General features: G+C 43.5%; 1 protein-coding gene across 4 annotated transcripts in view; it reads right to left on the bottom strand.

Annotated features, from left to right (window-relative positions):
- The window catches only part of LOC118360235 (agrin-like), a 409,423-nt gene that overhangs the window by 168,978 nt on the left and 216,912 nt on the right, over positions 1-23,533 (bottom strand). For all 4 annotated transcript variants that reach the window (XM_052482562.1, XM_052482563.1, XM_035739526.2 and 1 more), the window contains 2 exons: positions 5,471-5,695; positions 3,799-4,023 (listed from right to left, as the gene is read on the bottom strand). In XM_052482562.1, the coding sequence (XP_052338522.1) occupies positions 3,799-4,023; positions 5,471-5,695 (450 nt within the window). The remainder of the gene's footprint in view (positions 1-3,798; positions 4,024-5,470; positions 5,696-23,533) is intronic.

The raw sequence follows: 23,533 nt of genomic DNA on the forward strand, positions 1-23,533 counted from the left end.
TGCATTATGTTCTGTACATGAATTCAATACCTCTCTTTCTCTTTCCTGTAAAGTGGTCATGCTATACTGGAACCTAATTACGGAGCTGCCTTCTTTGGGAGTCGAACATTAGAGGGACGTACCGTATGATGTCATTGATCTACATTCCAAATGAAATGACTGTTGAAATAGATTTTCTTTTTTAGAAAACTAAAAAGTATTATGCCTATCCATTTCACTTCAGTAAAAGACAGATAGAGAATGGGTTCCTGTTAACTTGATCGAGAACTAAATAAATTCACAGGAACACACAGTGCTTAGGCTTCTACTGAGAAGTTGAAGTCCCATATGTATCCACATAATAGCGGTCTTTATCTGTACTCAAGCTTGACTACAAAATATTGCTGACAAAAGAGAGTCGGTGTGTTGCAGGGCAGAAACTGAGAATTATTTGAAGCACAAAACCACAGTTGTGTGTAGTAGAGTGCATCACACCATGAGCCTATGTCTTTAACTCCATGGGGAGTCTCAGATGTGTGGAGGTGAGAGCAGAAATGCTACAGACACGGTGGTCTACTGAAGCCCATATCACACAACAGGAACATTGGATTACTCCAGATCGGTATCATCTATGATGATGATGATGGCGCCGGAGGAGATGGCTGACGTTTAACGGGCTATTGTGTGTGTTTTTTTGGGTGATTTGTAATTTATTTTGTACATAATGTTTCTGCCACCCTCTCTTAAGACCGAAAGAGCTTCTGGATATCAGGACAGTGATTACTCACCTCGAACTGGATGAAGATTTTTTCTTTCAACAACGCCCAAATCCCTGTCATTCACATGAAGAAGAGACGGAGATTGCCTTGTAAGGATCTGACAGCGAGTGTGTAATCGACCTTCACCATCAGTCCTATTAGCCAATGTGCAATCATTGGATAATAAAATGGATGAGCTTCGATCAAGACTATCCTACCAACGGGACATTAAAAACTGTAGTATCTTATGTTTCACCGAGTCATGGCTTAACGACGACATGGATATCATACAACTGGCTGCGTTTTCGGTCCATCAGCAAGACAGAACAGCTGCCTCCGGTAAGACAAGGGGTGGTGGTACGTGTCTATTTGTAAACAACAGCTGGTGCACGAAATCTAAAATTAAGGAAGTCTCAAGGTTTTGCTTGCCTGAAGTAGAGTATCTCATGATAAGCTGTTGACCACATTTTTTACCTGTCTATTTACCACCACAAACTGATCCTGGCACTAAGATGGCTCTCAACGAGCTGTATAAGGCCATAAGCAAACAGGAAAGTGCTCCTCCAGAGGCAGCGCTCCTAGTGGCCGGGGACTTTAATGCAGAGAAACTTAAATCCATTTTTACCTAATTTCTACCAGCATGTTACATGTGCAACCAGAGGGAAAAAAACTCTAGACCATCTTTACTCCACTCACAGAGACGCCTACAAAGCTTTCCCTCGCCCCCCCATTTGGCAAATTCTATCCTCCTGCTTACAAGCAAAAACTATAGCAGGAAGTACCAGTGACTCGCTCAATAAGGAAGTGGTCAGATGATGCAGATTCTAAGCTACAGGAGTGTTTTGCTAGCACAGACTGGAATATGTTCTGGGATTATTCAGATGTCATTGAGATGGCACATCAGTCACTGGCTTCATCAATAAGCTCATTGACGACATCATACCCACAGTGACGGTACGTACCACCAGCCAGAAGCCATAGATTACAGGCAACATCTGCCTGTAATCTGCCTGGGCTAAAGAGTAGAGCTGGCGCTTTCAAGGAGCGAGACACTAACCCGGATGTTGATAAGAAATCCCGCTATGCCATCCTTCAAACTATCAAACAGGCAAAGCGTCAATACATGACAAAGATTCAATCGCACTACACCGGCTCCGATGCTCGTTGGATGTGGCAGGGCATGCAAACTATTACGGACTACAAAAGGAAGCACAGTGACACGAGCATACCAGACGAGCTAAATAACCTCTATGCTCGCTTCAAGGAAAGCAACACTGAAGCATGCATGAGTGCATCAGCTGTTCCGGACGACTGTGTGATCACAATCTCCGTAGCCGATGTGAGTAAGTGCTTTAAACAGGTCAACATTCACAAGGCCACAGGGCCAGACGGATAACCAGGATGTGTACTCCGAGCATGCGCTGACCAACTGGCAAGTGTCTTCACATGTTCAACCTATCTCTGACCGAGTCTGTGATACCAACATGTTTCAAGCAGACCACTATAGTCCCTGTACCCAAGAACACCAGGCTAACCTGCCTAAATGACTACGGAAAGGCTGGTCATGGCTCACATCAACACCATTATCCCAGAAACCTTACACCCACTCCAATTTCTATACCACCCCAACAGATCCACAGATGACGCAATCTCTATTGCACTCCACGTTGCCCTTTCCCACCTGGACAAAAGGAACACCTACAAGAGAATACTATTCGTTGACTACAGCTCAGCGTTCAACACCATAATGCTCTCAAAGCTCATTACTAAGCTAAGGACCCTGGGACTAAACACCTCCCTCTGCACCTGGATCCTGGACTTCATGATGAGCCACAACCCAGGTGGTAAGGGTAGGTAACAACACATCTGCCACGTTGATCCTCAACTCGGGGGCCCCTCGCGGGTGCATGCTCAGTCTGCTCCTGTACTCCCTGTTCACCCATGACTGTATGGCCAAGCACGACTCCAACTACACATCAGTAGTAGGCCTGATCACTGACAACGATGAGACAACCTATAGGGAGGAGGTCAGAGACCTGGCAGTGTGCTGCCAGTACAACAACCTCTCCGTAAATGTGATCAAGACAAAGGAGATGATTGTGGACTACAGGAAAAGGAGGACAGAGCACACCACCATTCTCATCGAAGGGGCTGTAGTGGAGCGGGTTGAGAGCTTCAGGTTCCTTGGTATCCACATCACCAACAAACTATCATAGTCCAAACACAGCAAGGCAGTCGTGAAAAAGGTCACGACAATGCCTATTCCCCCTCAGGAAACTGAAAATATTTGGCACGGGTCCTCAGATCCTCAAAAAGTTTAACAGCCGCACCATTAAGAGCATCCTGACTAGTTGCATCACCGCCTGTTATGGCAATTGCTCGGCCTCCGACCTCAAGGCACTACAGAGGGTAGTGGGTACGGCCCAGTACATCACTGGGACCAAGCTTCCTGCCATCCAGGACCTCAATACCAGGCGGTGTCAGAGGAAAGCCCTAAAAATTGGTAAAGACTACAGCCAGCCTAGTCATAGACTGTTCTCCTTGCTACCGCACGGCAAGTGGTACCGGAGTGCCAAGTCTAGGTACAAAAGGCTCAACAGCTTCTACACCCAAGCCATAAGACTCCTGAACAGCGAATCAAATGGCTCCCCAGACGATAATCTCTGCCCCCACACATTGACTTTGTACCGGTACCCCCTGTGTAAAGCCCAACTAGTGTTCTTTTATTGTTGCTCCTTAATTTAAATAAAAATAAAAAAAAATTACAGTTTATTTTGGTAAATACTTTCTTAACATTTATTTTTCTTAAATCTGCATTGTTGATTAAGGGATTGTAAGTAAACATTTCACTGTTATATTTGGCACGTGACAAATAAAATTGGATTTGATCTACTGTAAACCTGACTGTGCAGAAGGCCCAGAAATGCCTTTGTGAGCTCTTATCAAGCAAACCATCTGGTGTCATGCATGTAACACAACACAGCCCATAAAGAACATGGTAAGTTATCTATCGGTCAAGGCAGTGCAGTTCGTGTGTGCGTGCATGAACGTGTTGCCTCACCTTGTTTCTTACAGCTGCCCGGGTGGATCTTCCTGAGTTCAATGCCCTTCTGCATGCCCGTCCTCGTCATATGGCACTCGCTCTCGTACGTCTGGCTGTCACTGGCGCACAGTGGCTCATTGACAGGTGGGCAGGACTCCGGGGGGGCAAAGGTCAGGGGCTGGCGGGTACGTGGCTCCACCCGGCACGCCACATTCAGACTGTTCTCGCTGTCTTTGCAGGGGTCTATAAACAGGGGAGAGAAAGAGAGAGGTTAGTGGTAGGACATGGTTATCCATCACCAGGGATATGCTGGAGATAGGCCTGCTATCAACACGGGCTGCCCTGGAAAGACAAAGTGGAAAGCGAAGAAGCCCATGGATCTAAGAGGACGACAGGCTGGCAGCTGGCGCTGGTGGCCATATCAACTGTAATCATAATAGAACTGGGGAGATGCTTATTGAAATAGAAGCTGTTTGCCTGCTCAACTTCGTCTCATCTCTCTACACAGTCTTATATAGAGCAAGGGGACACAAAGGATTTATGTACCTCTGCGCCGCATTAAAACACTGCCAAGCTGCGAGCAATTCATTCGAAACACCACCGAGGAGGATGAGACCAAAAGGACGGAGAGAGAGAGAAAGGGAAAGAGAGGGAAAGGGAGAGAAAAGGCCCTGGCTCGAGAAACAAAGAGCAAAAACAGGAACACAAAAGTGACAATAGTAGCTTGACTTCCACAGCCCGGGCGGGGCAGGCAGGACAACAACAGGGCCAATGCCAGCAACACATTGCCAAGGTCAGGGATTGTAGGGATTGTGTATATTAGCACATTGGAATCGCTAACACAGGAGTATATAAAGACCATTACCAACTCTGTTTTTTTTTGCAAAAATACCTGACGCCAGAAATGCAATGATGCAACACAAGCCCAGCTATTATCCCATTTGCAAAAACCATTATCTCCCATTAACAAACCAGAACAGCTTCCAGGATTCCTGCACTCTGCAGTCGAGCCCCCACCCACCCCCGATGAGGCAATTAGACATACAGACAGTGGAGGTGCTGGCTAGCCTAGCCCCAGCTGTATATATAAAGCATCACCATGTTTCTGACACTGGCGAGCCAGTTGAGACAGCCAACGCTTGGACAGAATCGCTCAGGAAGATTTAGGGGCCCACCGGGCCAGCTCTCCTGAGAACCCAGGCCTCCCCTAGGGGTAAGGCAACATGGAACCTGGTCTCACCGGCTTTGAATGGATATATATTCGAGCCGTCCTCTGGGGGCCTGAGACTCCATCTCCCTTCCATTTTGTAGTCAATTTTGGGGACGCTAGTTTGTCTGGTTAGCTCTATCTGGCTCTTTCTCTCGGCGCAAATGTCTCGAAGTCAGACGTCCTCAGGAGAAAACTACCAAAATAAACAGCGGGTGACACAAAACAACTCTCAAAATGGCTAGCTCTAAAAACAAGTGGCTTTGTTTCTCGACAGTGAATAATCCACACAGCTGGAATAGTTGGCATGAAGGAAAAAAAAGCTATGAATTTGAAAAGTCGTCACACGATGTCAGAGAGATACAATGAAACTCCAGCGGGATGTGAAGAGAGAGCGAAATAAAAAAATAAGCAAAAAAGAACAAAAGAAAGGAGGGAGCGGGAGGGAGGGAGGGTAGAGGAGAAGTATACGAGGGGACTCACTGCAGTATCCCTGGTGCTGCAGGCGGAAGTTCTTCTGGGTGTGGCAGGCTTGCTTGTAGAGCTCGCACTCGTTGCGGTAGTCTTGGCCGTCACTGCCACACACCACCTGCTCGGGCTTACCGTCGCAGCTCAGCGGGCACATGCACTTGGCCGACAAGGAGTCCGATGACTGGATGCAGGTGCTGCCGTAGCTGCAGGTCACCTCACTGCACGGGTCCTCCAGGGCTGCAGGGAGGGAGAAGACAGAGGTACTGTAGGTATTAGTGTGTGTGTATGTGTGTGTGTGTGTGTGGGTGGGTGGGGGGGGTTCTTCTACCTTTGTGCGGACCTAAAATCCCCAAAAGTCCCCATAAGGATAGTTAAACAAGGAAAACTCTCCCTCGTGGGTACATTTCTCACATCCCGATGAGGACAAAGGCTAGGGTTATGAGTTACGTTTAGGGTTGCGGGTTAAAGTTACGGGAAGGGTTAGGTTTAGGGAAAATAGGATTTTGAATGGAAGTTCATTTTAGGTCCCCATGAGGATAGAACAACGTGTGTGTGTGTGTGTGTGTGTGTGTGTGTGTGTGTGTGTGTGTGTGTGTGTGTGTGTGTGTGTGTGTGTGTGTGTGTGTGTGTGTGTATATGTGCTTGAGGTTGGGGGGAGTGTTGTGTATGGGTTATGCATGAACTCTTGACTCGACTATCACAATGAGCCATCATCATGTCAACCCTGATGGTCTTTTATTGACTGAAACATTGGTTGAAGATCCATTGAAAACACTTTGGAGAATCCAAGAAGGCCAGGGAGCTTCAGTGTCTACCATAAGTAGCACAACAATGTAAGCAAGTTCCATAGAGGTTTAAATACACAATGTACACACACTACCTTTTCACATCAGCTTGTCAGCCTATTTGTGTGCAGATGGAAAAAGTGCAGTGGATGGGTTACTCTGGGATGAAGAACTACTTGACAGCCCTGACTAAGGATTCCCAGACGGTCATAGATGGCTGGCTGTACAAACAACGTGCATTAATTTGCTGTCGGCCAATTGAAGGAGATTTTGCATTCACAATACAATCTGAATTGCTATGCTTTATAGCGTGCTCTTCTTCTGGCAGCCGAGGGGAGCCCCTGAATGTGTACTTTTCTGAAAAGAAGAAAGCAGTATTTCCCTATGGAGAACTTTGTTTCCAGCAACTTAATAAACAACACTGCCACTCCGGAGTGACTCATTCTGCCGATGTGAGTGGGTGGAACTTCTAATGTAGCGGACGTCTGGGACCGAGGGAGGTATTTTGGTATCTCATGTTCTCGACAAAGTAGCGCCATCAGATTAAGATCCCCGATACATATTTATGACAGGCATTAAAACAAACACTCTCTATGAGCACGAAGCACCAGGGAAGTGGGGTTCCTCTGACAAGCGCAGAGACTCTCATTTCGTATGCAGTGCCACTATTGGAATACTGTTTATCCGTGTCCAATATCCCTATTTTGTAGCAATGCTTTGTCTATGAATTTCATTTCAGGGACGGATGCTACAATATAGTAATCCACGAACCTTCAGTGTACCCTTTCTTGTTTTATCCCCCTATCGCCAATTAAAGAAAGTCTTATTCCTCCACTTCAGGCGATGTTTGTCTCAGAAGACTGTGCTCCACTTCTTTCGGTGGATCTTGGGGGTCGACTCTCGTCGCCTTAATGTGAGTCTAGGATCTGGGAGAGGGACGAAGAGTGCTTTTTTCTGTGCCGTCGGATCAAAAGTCTCACACATATCCCTCACATCTTGACATATTTTTTTCTCTTTCTACCTCTCTCGTCTTCAAATTGTTTCTAGACATGGCGGAGTGGTGTCGCTAACGAATGTGTCTTTGTTTCAGTTCGAATTCGACATGTTGCTGCAAATGGAGCAGGCCAACTGGTGACAGTTATTACCAACCAGAGTATGTGTGCGGAGCGGAGGCCATAATTGATTTAGGCCCAATAGGACTGGCATATTCCCACGTTCAAGGAGCTTTCCGTTTTGATTTGGTTATTTTGCCAAACAACCTTTAGCCATACTTACAGGAACAAATCAAATAAAACAACTTTATTCCTTTATTCATATGAGATTCTCCAACATTGGCTTTGATTAAATGTCCAATATCCTCGCCCACGTGGACATTCTGTAAGAGTAATATATATGGGCAATTATTTGATGGTCCAACCACATTCTGTCCCCTATCAACACTTGTTAAACTTTTGGTTACAGACAGAATGACATACTTGATTGAGCATGTAAGGGTTTTCTTGTGGTGAAGGAGAGGCGGACCAAAACGCAGCTTCGTGGTTATTCATGGTTCTTTAATATAGACACTAGACATGAATAAACTAACAAAACAAGAAATGTGGGGAAAAAAAAGAAAAAAAAAAACAGCCCTATCTGGTGCAAACACAGAGAAAGGAACAATCACCCACAAAACCCAACACCAAACAGGCTACCTAAATATGGTTCCCAGTCAGAGACAATGACTAACACCTGCCTCTGATTGAGAACCATATCAGGCCAAACATAGAACTAGACAAACTAGACATGTAACATAGAATGCCCACTCAGCTCACACCCTAACCATCCAAAACATAGAAACATACAGAGCAAACTATGGTCAGGGTGTGACAGAGCATCCTCCTTGTATATCTCACTAGGTCAGGATATTTACGCTTCCATACATCCACTAGTTCCAATATATCTATGTCATTCGTGATTTCCTTAAGTGCATGCGCGTGATAGTTTGTAGTGTGATTTCCTTTATGGTCCATAGAGGTATTTTAAAGAGTATTATAATCTCCCACCATAATAATAGAGTCGTGGATTGCTTGTAGGGTTGATCAATTATTACATACACTACTATTCAAAAGTTTGGGGACATTTAGAGATGTCCTTGTTTTTGAAAAAAAGCAAATTTTTGTCCATTAAAATAACATCAAATTGATCAGAAATACAGTGTAGACATTGTTAATTTTGTAAATGACTATTGTAGCTGGAAACGGCTGATTTGTAATGGAATATCTACATAGGCGTACAGAGGTCCATTATCAGCAACCATCATTCCTGTGTTCCAATGGCACGTTGTGTTAGCTAATCCAAGTTTATAATTTTAAAAGGCTAATTGATCATTAGAAAACCCATTTTTAATTATGTTTGCAAAGCTGATAACTGTTGTCCTGATTAAAGAAGCAATAAAACTGGCCTTCTTTAGACTAGTTGAGTATCTGGAGCATCAGCATATGTGGGTTCGATTACAGGCTCAAAATGGCTAGAAACAAAGAACTTTCTTCTGAAACTCGTCAGTCTATTCTAATTCTGAGAAATGAAGGCTATTCCATGTGAGAAATTGCCAAGAAACTGAAGATCTCAAACGGCTGTGTACTACTCCCTACACAGAACAGTGCAAACTGTCCCTAACCAGAATATAAAAAGGAGTGGGAGGCCCTGGTGCACAACTCAGCAAGAGGACGAGTACATTAGAGTGTCTAGTTTGAGAAACAGATGCCTCACAAGTCCTCAACTGGCATCTTCATTAAATAGTACTGGCAAAACACCAGTCTCAACATCAACAGTGAAGAGGCGACTCCGGGATGCTGGCCTTCTAGGCAGAGTTCCTCTGTCCAGTGTCTGTTCTTTTGCACATCTTAATCTTTTGTTTTTATTGGTCAATCTGAGATATGTCTTTTTCTTTGCAACTCTGCCTAGAAGGACAGCATCCCGGAGTCGCCTCTTCACTATTGACGTTGAGACTGGTGTTTTGCCGGTACTATTTAATGAAGCTGCCAGTTTTTGCCTCCATTGTCCTTTTTCCACACAACTTCATCAACATTTTTGAATGAGTTTCCTGTAAACAATATATATTATATTCCTTCGCTTTTAGCCAGGTAAATACTGATTGTCTTTTCTTATTATCTGCTAAGCCATTACAATTATAACTGGCTATACTTATTTCACAATTTACCCTAATGCGATACAAGTTTCAAATATATTTATCATAATACATGTTTGTCAACTCACCATTAAAAAGTACCATAGTGATAGAGTGTCCATTTCACTACACCATGATATTTGCATTGCTACTAAGTAAACCTCCAATTGTTCCCCACTATTCCACCAGCTAAAACGCTTCCCCATCCCAAGTTGGGTTGTCATCCCAGTGACCAGCAGACCACCCCCACCCCCCCGAATCCCAGGGCCCCCGAAAGACCAGGACTTCGAAAAGAGCACATAATGCCACCCACAGAACAGACGCAGATAAATGCCTAAAGCATTTCCATCGCTCTCACCTCAATTTGCAATATATATAGCTTGTAAAAAAATATATATACAGTACCAGTCAAAAGTTGACACACATACTCATTCAAGGGCTTTTCTTTATTTAAATAATAATAGTGACGACATCACAACAATGAAATAACACGTATGGAATCATGTAGTAACCAAAAAAGTGTTCAACAAATCAACGTATATTTTAGATGTGAGATTCTTCAAAGTAGACACCATTTCCCTTGATGATAGCTTTGCACAGTATTGGCATTCTCTCAACCAGCTTTATGAGGTAGTCACCTGGAATGCATTTAAATTAACATGTGTGCCTTGTTAAAAGTTCATTTGTGGAATTTGTTTCCTTCTTAATCCGTTTGAGCCAATCAGTTTTGTTGTGACAAGGTAGGGGTGGTATACAGAAGTTAGCCTTATTTGGTAAAATACCAAGTCCATATTATGGCAATAAAAGCTCAAATAGGCAAAGAGAAATGACAGTCCATCATTACTTTAAAACATGAAGGTCAGTCAATACGGAACATTTTAAGAACTTTGAAGGTTTCTTCAAGTGCAATCGCAAAAAACATCAAGCGCTATGATGAAACTGGCTCTCATGAGGACCGCTACAGGAAAGAAAGTCCCAGAGTTACCTCTGCTGCAGAGGACAAGTTGATTAAACTCAGATTGCAGCCCAAATAAATGCTTCACAGAGTTCAAGTAACAGACACAGCTCAACATCAACTGTTCAGAGGAGACTGTGTGAATCAGGCCATGGTCAAATGGCTGCAAAGAAACCAATTTTATAGGACACCAATAATAAGAAGAGACTTGCTTGGACCAAGAAACACAAGCAATGGACATTAGACTGGTGGGAATCTGTCCTTTGGTCTGATGAGTTAAATTTTGAGATTTTGGGTTCCAACCGCCATGTCTTTGTGAGACGCAGATTAAGTGAATGGATGATCTCCACATGTGTGGTTCCCACCGCGAAACATGGAAGAGATGTTGGTGTTGGGGTGCTTTGCTGGTGACACTGTCGGTGATTTATTTAGAATTCAAGGCACACTTAACCAGCATGGCTACCACAGCCTTTTGCAGTGATATGCCATCCCATCTGGTTTGCACTTAGTGGGAATATAATGTGTTATTCAACAGGACAATGACCCAACACAGCTGCAGGCTGTATAAGGGTTTTCTGACCAAGAAGGAGAGTGATGAGTGCTGCATCAGATGACCTTGCCTCCACAATCACCCGACCTCAACCCAATTGAGATGGTTTGGGATGAGTTGGACCACAGAGTGAAGGAAAAGCAGCCAACAAGTGCTCAGCATATGTGGGAACTCCTTCAAGACTGTTGGAAAAGCATTCCAGGTGAAGCTGGTTGAGAGAATGCCAAGAGTGTCTGAAGGTGTCATTAAGGGTAGCTCCTTTGAAGAATCTGAAATATAAATTATATTTGGATTTGTTCAACACTTTTTTGGTTACTACATGATATGTGTTATTGAAATGTTTTGATGTCTATTATTCTACAATATAGAAACAATTAAGAAAATCCCTTGAATGAGTAGGTGTGTCCAAAATTTGGACTGACACTGATTTTTTTTATATACAATACATCTTAATTTCCACAATAAACAATAATAATTGTTAATAATAATAATACACATAATAATGTTGGTAGTTCGTGCAAAGGATTGTTACCTATCACCAAAATTTACAGAAAAAAAACAAACATTTTTGGCAAGCAAATATTATTTAGGCAAACATTCATTGTGAATCATCCTAAACTCAACAAAAAAAGAAATGTCCTCTCACTGTCATCTGCGTTAATTTTCAGCAAACTTAACATGTGTAAATATTTGTATGAACATGAGATTCAACAACTGAGACATAAACTGAACACGTTCCACAACATGTGACTAACAGAAATGGAATAATGTGTCCCTGAACAAAGGGGGGGAACCAGCTGGTGTGGCCACCAGCTGCATTAAGTATTGCAGTGCATCTCCTCCTCATGGACTGCACCAGATTTGCCAGTTCTTGCTGTGAGATGTTACCCCACTCTTCCACCAAGGCACCGGCAAGTTCCCAGACATTTCTGGGGGGGAATGGCCCTAGCCCTCACCCTCTGATCCAACAGGTCGCTGACGTGCTCAATGGGATTGAGATCCGGGCTATTTGCTGGCCATGGCAGAACACTGACATTCCTGTCTTGCAGGAAATCACACACAGAACGAGAAGTATGGCTGGTGGCATTGTCATGCTGGAGGGTCATGTCAGGATGAGCCTGCAGGAAGGGTACCACATGAGGGAGGAGGATGTCTTCCCTGTAACACACAGTGTTGAGATTGTCTGCAATGACAACAAGACCAGTCCGATGATGCTGTGACACACCGCCCCAGACCATGATGGACCCTCCACCTCTAAATCGATCCCGCTCCAGAGTACAGGCCTCGGTGTAACGCTCATTCCTTCGATGATAAGCGCGAATCCGATCATCACACCTGGTGAGACAAAACCGCGTGAAGAGCACTTTTTGCATGTCCTGTCTGGTCCAGCAACGGTGGGCTTGTGCCCATACGCGACGTTGTTGCCGGTGATGTCTGGTGAGGACCTGCCTTACAACAGGCCTACAAGCCCTCAGTCCAGCCTCTCTCAGCCTATTGCGGCCATTCTGAGCACTGATGGAGGGATTGTGCATTCCTGGTGTAACTCGGGCGGTGTTGTTGCCATCCTGTACCTGTCCTGCAGGTGTGAAGTTCGGAGGACGATCAGCTGTCCGTCCTGTCTCCTTGTAGCGCTCTCTTAGGCGTCTCACAGTACGGACATTGCAATTTATTGCCCTGGCCACATCTGCAGTACTCATGCCTCCTTGCAGCATGCCTGAGGCACATTCACCCAGATGAGCAGGGACCCTGGGCATCTTTCTTTTTGCTTTTTTCAGAGTCAGTAGAAAGGCCTCTTTAGTGTCCTACATTTTCATAACTCAGAACTTAATTGCCTACCGTCTGTAAGCTGTTAGTGTCTTAATGACCGTTCCACAGGTGCATGTTCATTAATTGGTTATGGTTGAACAAGCATGGGGACAAGTGTTTAAACCCTTTACAATGAATATCTGTGAAGTTATTTGGATTTTTACGAATTATCTTTGAAAGACAGGTTCATGAAAAAGGGACGTTTCTTTTTTTGCAACAGATGTGGGTTACACACACACACTCATACACACTCAACCCCTTTCCCGCACAACCAATCATAAGCTCAGATGCTCAACAGTTGTTCCAACTCAAGAAAGGACTTAGTTTACAAATGCATATACAGTTGCAGCTGTTTGAGAAGGCCTCCAAAATGTAGCAAATTGTCAAGTCTGAGGTGATAGAGATCAGGTACACCCCCTTCCCCTGAAACACACACATACTGGTCCCCCGTTGTGACCATTTCCCTAAGCATCTCTGTGCAGTCTTTGATTATTTTGTGCAACCAGAGTGTGACTGAAGCTAGTGTTAGTGCAGCTCGTGTTTCCAGCACTGCCACTACCTGGGTGAGAGCAACCCACCGGAATCCCCACCGGCTAGGTACAAGGTCGTCAAGGTTCTCATTTGCAACTTTAAGAAATTCCTTGTATATTATGCTCTCCCATCAGGGGGCTTTGGCTTTGTAGGACCAACCCTGCCTGGCAGGCTCAGAATCTTGAGGGGGCTGTGTTGCTTTAGTAGGTCTCTGACCACATTCATCTTTCTGATTTGGCTGTATATAGGCTACTTACAGTAGGCCGATAGGACTTCTCCTTAGTGTATGGGTCTCTCAGGTGGGTGTCTAGGGTAATAGGGTTGGGGACCATTCCATCAGGATAGGACAGTAAATAAATAAACAATTTTTATTATTTATTTTAAAATGTTTCTCCCATTCACCTTTTCATGTTAATTCAAATATTTTTCATTAAATATGATTTAATGATGGTTTGGTTTCAATACTTAAATATCAATGGATAGGTCCAGGTAGTCACAAAAATACATCGGTGTTGGTTAAATTGTGATTTAATGAATGGAGAGAATTTGGAGTTTCTTTTTCCCGTGAGCATGAAGTGGAGTAAGGACATGATCCAGGAGTGATGATTTCAACCACTCAACTCTGCTCACATTCTCTGTTACCACCCTGAACATGAGTAAAGGTAGATGCAGGCCCGTAGCAGTGCACCATTTAAGCCAGCACATGTGATCAATCTCCGCATTGCTCTAACCTCAGAAAGACGAGCCACATTACAAAAAGCTTTTAAAAATCATGGTTAATGTAGTTGTGGAATGATTCATTGACTGCAAGTAAAAGAGAAAAGCACAGCAAACCAAAAGTCAGTACAAGTCAGAGAGGTTTGGCTGCATTTAGGCATTCATGTACAGATCATAAATACAAACTCAGCTGATGCATAGACACACACCTCTATGACTACAACGGACTCGAAACCATGTACACAATTGAACCATGTCAGACACATTGTCCATGCTCGAATACACTTTAAATGCCAGGATGCTGTGCTCATTTCAGCCTTTCATTGTCCATGCTCGAATACACTTTAAATGCCAGGATGCTGTGCTCATTTCAGCTTTTCATTGTCCATGCCCGAATACACTTTAAATGCCAGGATGCTGTGCTCATTTCAGCCTTTCATTGTCCATGCTCGAATACACTTTAAATGCCAGGATGCTATGCTCATTTCAGCTTTTCATTGTCCATGCTCGAATACACTTTAAATGCCAGGATGCTGTGCTCATTTCAGCCTTTCATTGTCCATGCTCGAATATACTTTAAATGCCAGGATGCTATGCTCATTTCAGCTTTTCATTTCGTTGCCAGGACTACACTTTAAATGCCAGGATGCTATGCTCATTTCAGCTTTTCATTTCGTTGCCAGGACTACACTTTAAATGCCAGGATGCTATGCTCATTTCAGCTTTTCATTTCGTTGCCCGACGACACTTGCGTCCTAAATAGTAGGCTGTTTGAGTAAGCAAAAAAAACATTTGGAAAAAGACAGTAAATGGCCGCTTGTCATACTCATTTCGGCTTTAACAACAGCTGATCATTTAGATACAGGGATGTGCTACCGAATACAAAAAGAATAGGGGAAAACAACATAACGCGCATGATACATTCTCAGTATGCGAAAATGCAACCTTTTTATAGTATGTGCATTTTCTAAAATCAAGTTTTAAATGCCAGGATGCTATGCTCATTTCAGCTTTTCATTTCGTTGAATTCGCAGCGCAATTTTGGGGAATTTCACAGTCACAATGCATTTGAAGAGAAGCTAGTTTTGATACTTTAGATCTCTTTAAGTTAAAAACCCGACAACCTGTAAGTCATATTTTATCTTCTTAAAATGATCACGACTATTTCATCGTAACGTCACATCTTTGAAAACAAATATTCAGCCTGCTGCCTGCCATGCCTTCAGCTAGCTAGCTACATCACATGACAAACAGTATGTGGACACCTGCTCTTCGAACATCTCATTCTAAAATCATGGGCCAATATTGAGTTGGTCCCACCTTTGCTGCTATAACAGCCTCCAGTCTTCTGGGAAGACTTTCGACAAAGTTGTTGGAACATTCCTGCGGGGACTTTCTTCCATTCAGCCACAAGTGTATTAGTGAGGTCGGGTACTGATGTTGGGCGATTAGGCTTGGCTTGCAGTCAGTGTTCCAATTCCTCCCAAAGGTATTCAATGGGGTTGAGGTCAGGGCTCTGTGCAGACCAGTCAAGTTCTTCCACACTAACCTTGACAAACCATTTCTGTATAGATCTCGCTTTGTGCACGGGGGCATTGTCATGCTGAAACAGGAAAGGTCCTTTGACAAACTGTTTCCCCAAAGTTGGAAGCACAGAATTGTCTAGAATGTCATTGTATGCTGTAGCGTTAAGATTTCCCTTCACTGGAGCTAAGTGACCTAGCCCGAACCATGAAAAACAGCCCAGACCATTATTCTTCCTCCATTAAACTTTACAGTTGGCACTAAGCATTGGGGCAGGTATCGTTCTCCTGGCATCCACCAAACCCAGATTCATCCGTCGCACTTCCAGATGGTGCTTGGCATTGCGCATAGGGTTCTCGGTAATGAGTGTTGCAACCGAGGACAGACAATTTCTACGCTCTATGCTCTCCAACACTCGCCAGTCCCGTTCTGTGAGCTTGTGTGGCCTACCACTTTGCGGCTGAGCCGCCGTTGCACCTAGACATTTCCACTTCACAATAACAGTACTTACAGTTGACCGGGGTAGATAGTTTCAAGCAGAAAGTCACTGAGCTCTTCAGTAAGGCCATTCTACTGTCAATATTTGTCTATGGAGATTACATGGCTGTGTGATTGATTTTATACATCTGTCAGCAACGGGTGTGGCTGAAATAGCCGAATCCACTAATTTGAAGGTGTCCACATACCTTTGTATATATAGTGTATGTGCTTTAATAGGACTAGTACCTGTAACTGTTTGAACAGTAACATTAGCTACAGGGTTACTTGCTTGCTGTTGAGCGACAACTTAATATTTAGCATTATCCTAGGGCTTAAACTGTTGCAGGGTCTGATGACTATCAGGTATTTAATTAAGTGACGACCACGACAGGAGAAACGGCACAACAAAAGGTTGAGTAAGTCATGTGGCCACTGCACTATTCAGTGCCACTAGCTATAGCTAACGTTAGTCACGCAGTAGCCTACATTCAAATTAAATCAAATGTTATTTGTCACATGCTTTGTAAATAATATGTGTAGAAGAATAGTGAAATGCTTACTTCCAACAATGCAGACATACAGAAAATACAGATGTAATAGAAAGGTTCCACCCAGAAAAGTGTAATATTAAAATTTGTAAAAAATACACAATGAGTATTGATAACTTGGTGATCTACACAGAGTACCAGTACAGAGTAGATGCGCAGGGCTACGAGGTTATTGAGGTAGATATGTACATATAAATAGGAGTAAAGTGAGAGATAATAAACAGTAGCGCATGTGATGAGTCAAAAAAGTTACTGCAAAAAGGGTCTGTTCTCATTGAAAATAATAATAAAATGTACTGTTGGCGTTTTACTTTTAACATTTCAACATAAAAAATGCAATCGCACATTTGAGCTATCTTGTTGCAGGTGTATGGTAATAATAATAATTTATTTCATTTCTGTATAACTTTTCATAATCTCAAAGTGCATCAAAAGCAAAAACAAGCAAAACATCATCATGAGTAGCCGAGCTATATTTGGCTGGGTCAACCAAAGGCGGAGCGGGCCAGTTCATGGCTTGATCAGGGAGCTGGCTGCTGGAACCTCCCTGCTGTTGGTGAAGATGGAGCCTGGTGACATTCTTGTAGAGGGCTAGCTACTCTAGAAAACCTCCCTGCTGTTGGTGAAGATGGAGCCTGGTGACATTCTTGTAGAGGGCTAGCTACTCTGGAAACCTCACTGCTGTTGGTGAAGATGGAGCCTGGTGACAATCTTGTAGAGGGCTAGCTACTCTGGGAACCTCCCTGAGTTGTGTAGCCACTGGACTTCTCCTTCACAACATAACGTATGATGCCCACGTGGGTGATGCCTCAGCAGCTCTGGGCACCAGAAAGCAAAGATACAAAGAGGCAAAATTTGCAGTGTTGACCCTTCTTTTTCAAGACCTCTGCAAATCCGCCCTGGCATGCTGTCAATTAACTTCTGGGCCACATACTGACTGATGACAGCCCATTCTTGCATAATCAATGCTTGGAGTTTGTCAGAATTTGTGGGTTTTTGTTTGTCCACCGGCCTCTTGAGGATTGACCACAAGTTCTCAATGGGATTAAGGTCTGGGGAGTTTCCTGGCCATGGACCCAAAATATTGATGTTTTGTTCCCCGAGCCACTTAGTTATCACTTTTGCCTTATGGCAAGGTGCTCCATCATGCTGGAAAAGGCATTGTTTGTCACCAAACTGTTCCTGGATGGTTGGGAGAAGTTGCTCTCGGAGGATGTGTTGGTACCATTCTTTATTCATGGCTGTGATATTAGAGGCAAAATTGTGAGTGAGTCCACTCACTTGGCTGAGAAGCAACCCCACACATGAATGGTCTCAGGATGCTTACTGTTGGCATGACACAGGACTGATGGTAGCACTCACCTTGACTTCTCCGGACAAGCTTTTGTCCGGATGCCCCAAACAATCGGAAAGGGGATTCATCAGAGAAAATGACTTTACCCCAGTCCTCAGCAGTCCGATCCCTGTACCTTTTGTAGAATATCAGTCTGTCCATGATATTTTTCCTGCTGCCATTCCTGAGCAAGCTCTGTACTGGTGGTGCCCCGATCCCGCAGCTGAATCAACTTTAGGAAATGGTCCTGGTGCTTGCTGGACTTTCTTAGGCGCCCTGAAGCCTTCTTCACAACAATTGAACCGCTCTCCTTGAAAGTCTAGATGATCCGATAAATGGTTGATTTAGGTGCAATCTTACTGGCAGCAATATCCTTGCCTGTGAAGCCCTTTTTGTGCAAAGCAATGATGATGGCACGTGTTTCCTTGCAGGTAACCATGGTTGACAGAGGAAGAACAATGATTTCAAGCACCACCCTTCTTTTGAAACTTCCAGTCTGTTATTTGAACTCAATCAGCATGACAGACTTATCTCCAGCCTTGTCCTCGTCAACACTCACACCTGTGTTAACGAGAGAATCACTGACATGATGTCAGCTGGTCCTTTTGTGGCAGGGCTGAAATGCAGTGGAAATGTTTTTGGGGGGGATTCAGTTCATTTACATGGCAAGGAGGGACTTTGCAATTAATTGCAATTCATCTGATCACTCTTCATAACATTCTGGAGTATATGCAAATTGCCATCATACAAACTGTGTCATTCTCAAAACTTTTGGCCAAGACTGTTAACAGTATGCAGTTTAAGTAATAGGCCAGTCATATTTTGGACATGGCCACTGAAACCCATTGAAACCACTAGCAACTAGTGAAGGATTTACATTGGTTTGCTTTCCCTTCCCTTTGTCCTTATTGAATATATCATCACATTCACATTTTCTCTGTCGCCTTCGCAGGTGCCTTGACAGGAAAGAAGGGCGAGAAAGAACAGAGGGCGTCGCTTTGATTTGAATGTTAAGGGGCTTGTCCAGTTACAGAGCCCCTCGCAACCAGAGCCTTATGCCTTTCCTCTCAGACTCAGACAAATTGCCTGGGAGAATGCGACTGGCGTAAACAAGCAGAACGCGCCGTCCCAAAAAGCTTCAGAGACTTCCTGCCTGTATTTTCTCATTATTATCATTTGAAAGGCTGGATTGGGCAGAATCCTCTAATCGCTATATACACCTGAACAAAAAATGGAAATAACATGTAAAATGTTGGTCCCATGTTTCTTGAGCTGAAATAAAAGATCACAGAAATTGTCCATACACATTTCGCTCAAATTTTGGGCACAAATTTGTTTACATCCCTGTAAGTGAGCATTTCTCCTTTGTCAATATTATCCATCCACCTGACAGGTCTGACATATCAAGAAGCTGGTTAAACAGCATGATCATTATACAGGTGTACATAGTGCTTGGGACAATAAAATGCAAATCTAAAATGTGTAGTTTTGTCACAACACAATGCCACTGTCACGTCTTCAGCCGAATTCGGTTCCTCTCCTTGTTCGTGTGGCGCTCGGCGGTCAGCGGTCTACAAGCCATCGCTGATCCACTTTTCATTTTCCAGTTGTTTTGTCTCAAGTTTTGAGGGAGCATAGAATTGGCATGCTGACTGCAGGAAGGTCCACCAGAGCTGTTGCAATAGAAGTGAATTTTCATAGAAGTGAATGCCGCCTCCAATGTCGTTTTAGAGAATTTGGCAGTACGTCCAACTGGCCTCACAACTGCAGATCGTGTGTAACCACACCGGCCGAGGACCTTCACATCAGGCTTCTTCACCTGTGGGATTGTCTGAGACCAGCTGGTTGTGCAAACTGTGTCAGAAACCATCTCAGGGAAGCTCATCTGAGTGCTCGTCGTCCTCACCAGGGTTTTGACTTGACAGCAGTTTGTTGTTGTAACCAACTTTAAACTGCAAATACTCAGCTTCAATTGCCACTGACATGCTGGAGAAGTGTGCTCTTCACAGATGAATCCCAGTTTCAACTATACCGGGCAGATTCTTGCGTTTATAGGCATCATGTGGGCGAGCAGCTTTCTGATGTTAACATTGTGAACAGTGGGCCCCATGGTGGCAGTGGGGTTATGGTATGGGCAGGCTTAAGCTACGGACAGCAAACACAATTGCATTTTATCGATGTCAATTTGAATGCACAGAGATACCGTGACGAGATCCAGAGGCTCATAGTCGTGCCATTCATCCACCGCCATCACTTCATGTTTCAGCATGATAATGCACAGTCCCATGTCGCAAGGATCTGAACACAGTTCCTGGAAGCAGAAAATGTCCCAGTTCACCGATCGACATGTATGAGAGTGTGTTCCAGTTCCCTCCAATATCCAGCAACTTCACACAGACATTGAAGAGGAGTGGGACAACATTCCACAATCAACAGCCTGATCAACTCTATGCGAAGGAGATGTCATGCTGCATGAGCCAAATTGTGGTCGCACCAGATACTGACTGGTTTTCTGATCCACGCCCCTACCTTTTTTTTAAGGTATCTGTGCCCAATAGATGCATATCTGTATTCCCAGTCATGTGAAATCCATAGATTAGGGCCTAATGGATTTATTTAAATTGACTGATTTCCTTATACGAACTGTAAGTGGTTAAAAATGTTGAAATTGTTGCATGTTCCGTGTACAACCCCCAGGTGGGGAACTAGGTGGGGAACTAGAGCAGGGTGGGGAACTAGAGGTGGGGGGAACTAGAGCAGGGTATTCCGCAAAAATATATATATATGAATAGAAATATTTTTTACTTCAATGTTTTTATAATATCCCAAAATAATGAACACATTTTGAATGACATACCTGCTGCAGAAAAGAGGAGACTATCTTCCTTCTAATGGTTTATCAAATCCTAATTTAAAGGAAATTACACTCACTGGAGCCAATTTTACTCACTGAGATATCTGACATAGGCTTTGAAAAAGCACCTGCGAATAGGTTACCAGTGAGGCAAGTGCTGCTGGTAAGCTTTCTTGATTTGGACATTCATTTTTACCAATACATGGCTAACCAGTGAAATAGTTTTTGGATTTAACGATCTCGCTAATAGGCTGCTAGACTTCCTGTTCCAATTATAATGTGGGGAGGTCAAAGTAAAGCATCACACCCGAATATTCATATCAGAATCAACTTTTACCAGTTAAATATTTTGGGGTAATAAAATGGTACTGTATAAACATACATTATCAGTCAAAAGTGAATCATTCACACCTGCTCATTCAATGGGTTTTCTTTATTTGTACTATTTTCTACATTGCCGAATAATAGTGAAGACATCAAAACTATGAAATAACACATTAAATAATGTATTAACCATAAAAGCGTTAAACAAATCAAATTATATTTGATTTTCTTCAAAGTAGCCACCCTTTGCCTTGATGACAGCTTTTCACACTCTTGGCATTCTCTCAACCAGCTTCATGGCATAGTCACTTGGAATGCATTTCAATTAACAGGTGTGCCTTGTTAAAAGTTAATTTGTGAAATTGTGAAATTGCTTTCCTTCTAATTGCGTTTGGGCCAATCAGTTGTGCTGTGACAAGGTAGGGTTTTTATACAGAAGACAGCCCTATTTGGTAAAAGACCATAAGTCCATATCATGGCAAGAACAGCTCAAATAAGCAAAGAGAAATGACAGTCCATCATTCCTTTAAGACATGAAGGTCAGTCAATGTGGGGAATTTCATGAACTTTTAAAGTTTTTTCATGTGCAGTCGCAAAAACCATCAATCGCTATGATGAAAATGGCTCTCATGAGGACCGCCACAGGAAAGGAAGTTTCTAAACATAAATAAAAACTCTGGAATGATTAGGTGTGTCTAACCTCTGACTGGTAGTGTAGGTGTTCCTCTTATCCAGGTGAGAGAGGCCATAAAGAAAAACTCTGGAATGATTAGGTGTGTCTAACCTCTGACTGGTAGTGTAGGTGTTCCTCTTATCCAGGTGGGAGAGGGCAGTGAGATCTCCTTTATCTTATTGGTCACAATCTTTATGCTACTCACGGAAGTTCACTCGTAAACAATTCACCTAAATCATTTAGATAATTTATCAAAAGCGACAGACGGAGTTTGTAATATTATCTTTGAAATGTGCTTTTACATGACGAGTGATTCAATGTAGTGACCTTTGAAATGATGGATGCAGGATCATTTTAAAGTAGTTATAATTCATGAACTGTTGGCGATGGTAGCATGATAAACTAACAAAAATATACATTTTCATCAACATTTTGACATTTAAATTTGTACTTTCAGGGACAAAATTGATAAGTATATGCAAAAATGTAATTTTAGCCTGTGGTGCCGAGCATTAAAATGTTGATGACTTTTTTCTCCTTTCCATCTTCATTCACCTGAAGAAATATATATTTTTATAACGTATGATGGGGGTCCCTGGGTCGCCGGTTTGCCTCGGAGGGCGTCTCTAGGCAAGAAAAGGTTGAAGACCCTGAGCTCGAGAAAGAGGGAGAAAAGATGAGAGAGCAGAGAGCAAGGGATGCAGACAATGAATAAAAAGCCCCTCCTCCCCAGCATCCACTTGTCCCACCCCCTACCACAGACAACACACAAAGCATCGCCCCTCCCCGCTCCTCTATGTTGCCCTCACGTTGTCCATGTGCCGCCGCCCCACTCCGCTGCCACTGTCCGCCCAATAGCTGGGAGATGATTTGCCCATTTGATGTAGTTCTTCAAAGACCTTATTTGACTGCGGCTGTCTCTCTCGCTTACATGCTTTTGAGTCCGGAAAATCGGCCACAAAAAAACTCGCACTCCAGAGAAGGACTCCTGGATGCACTCAAGGGCCAGGGGGTTTGGACATTTTTCTCCAGCCTGTTGACAAAAGAGCCACCATGTTTGTAGTGATATTTGTGGTTGGCCAACATCTAAGAGCTGGAGAGGGAGGGGAGTATGTGGGGGGTGCTCCTTTAAAGATTGAATCCGCATTAGGGGAAGCAGTGCCACTGTTCGCCCCAGAGCCTTTGTTATCGTTTTTATTTTGTTGATCAAACGGAGGTGAGGAGCATCCAGAAAAAAAGCGCAAAAACTGTTTGCAGAAGTTGTTGTTGTTAATGTAATATTCCAAACAGAAGTGTCTGTTTCACCTATTAGGGAGTCCAGCTTTAACAGGTTTCAAATGTCTGGATTTCTCTTAATGTGTCAGCTGGGGGGGCTATAAGGTTTGCCATTGATAACTGACTGGTACTCCAAAGTTGTCTTCAAGAGAGTGGATAGGCTAATTGAAGCTCCATTGTATCATCATTTAGCATTAGCCATATAATGACCCAAAACAATAGGCAGCAATGTGTGCTGGAGTGTATAATACTCTGAACTGGCATATAATATTAACGGGTTAATGAGTCAAAGGCACTGTGAATAATGCTCGGTCTCTGCCACACACACAAACAGGTTTTTGCATGTACACACACGCTAAAAGTCATATTAAACGTCTAATAACTCTGTCAAACACACACAGCAGAAAACCTTCTTAAATCTAAACACTTCAGCCCCGTAGTACACTGCCTTTTCAACATGAAAATAATTCAAGATCTCAGTTGTAGTTTTCATAAGCCACTTCGTTCTGTGAGCTGCACGCCAGACGGAGGAGGAGAGCGAGGAGATAGCAGAG

This window comes from Oncorhynchus keta, chromosome 27, assembly GCF_023373465.1.
Source record: "Oncorhynchus keta strain PuntledgeMale-10-30-2019 chromosome 27, Oket_V2, whole genome shotgun sequence".
Lineage (NCBI taxonomy): Eukaryota > Metazoa > Chordata > Actinopteri > Salmoniformes > Salmonidae > Oncorhynchus > Oncorhynchus keta.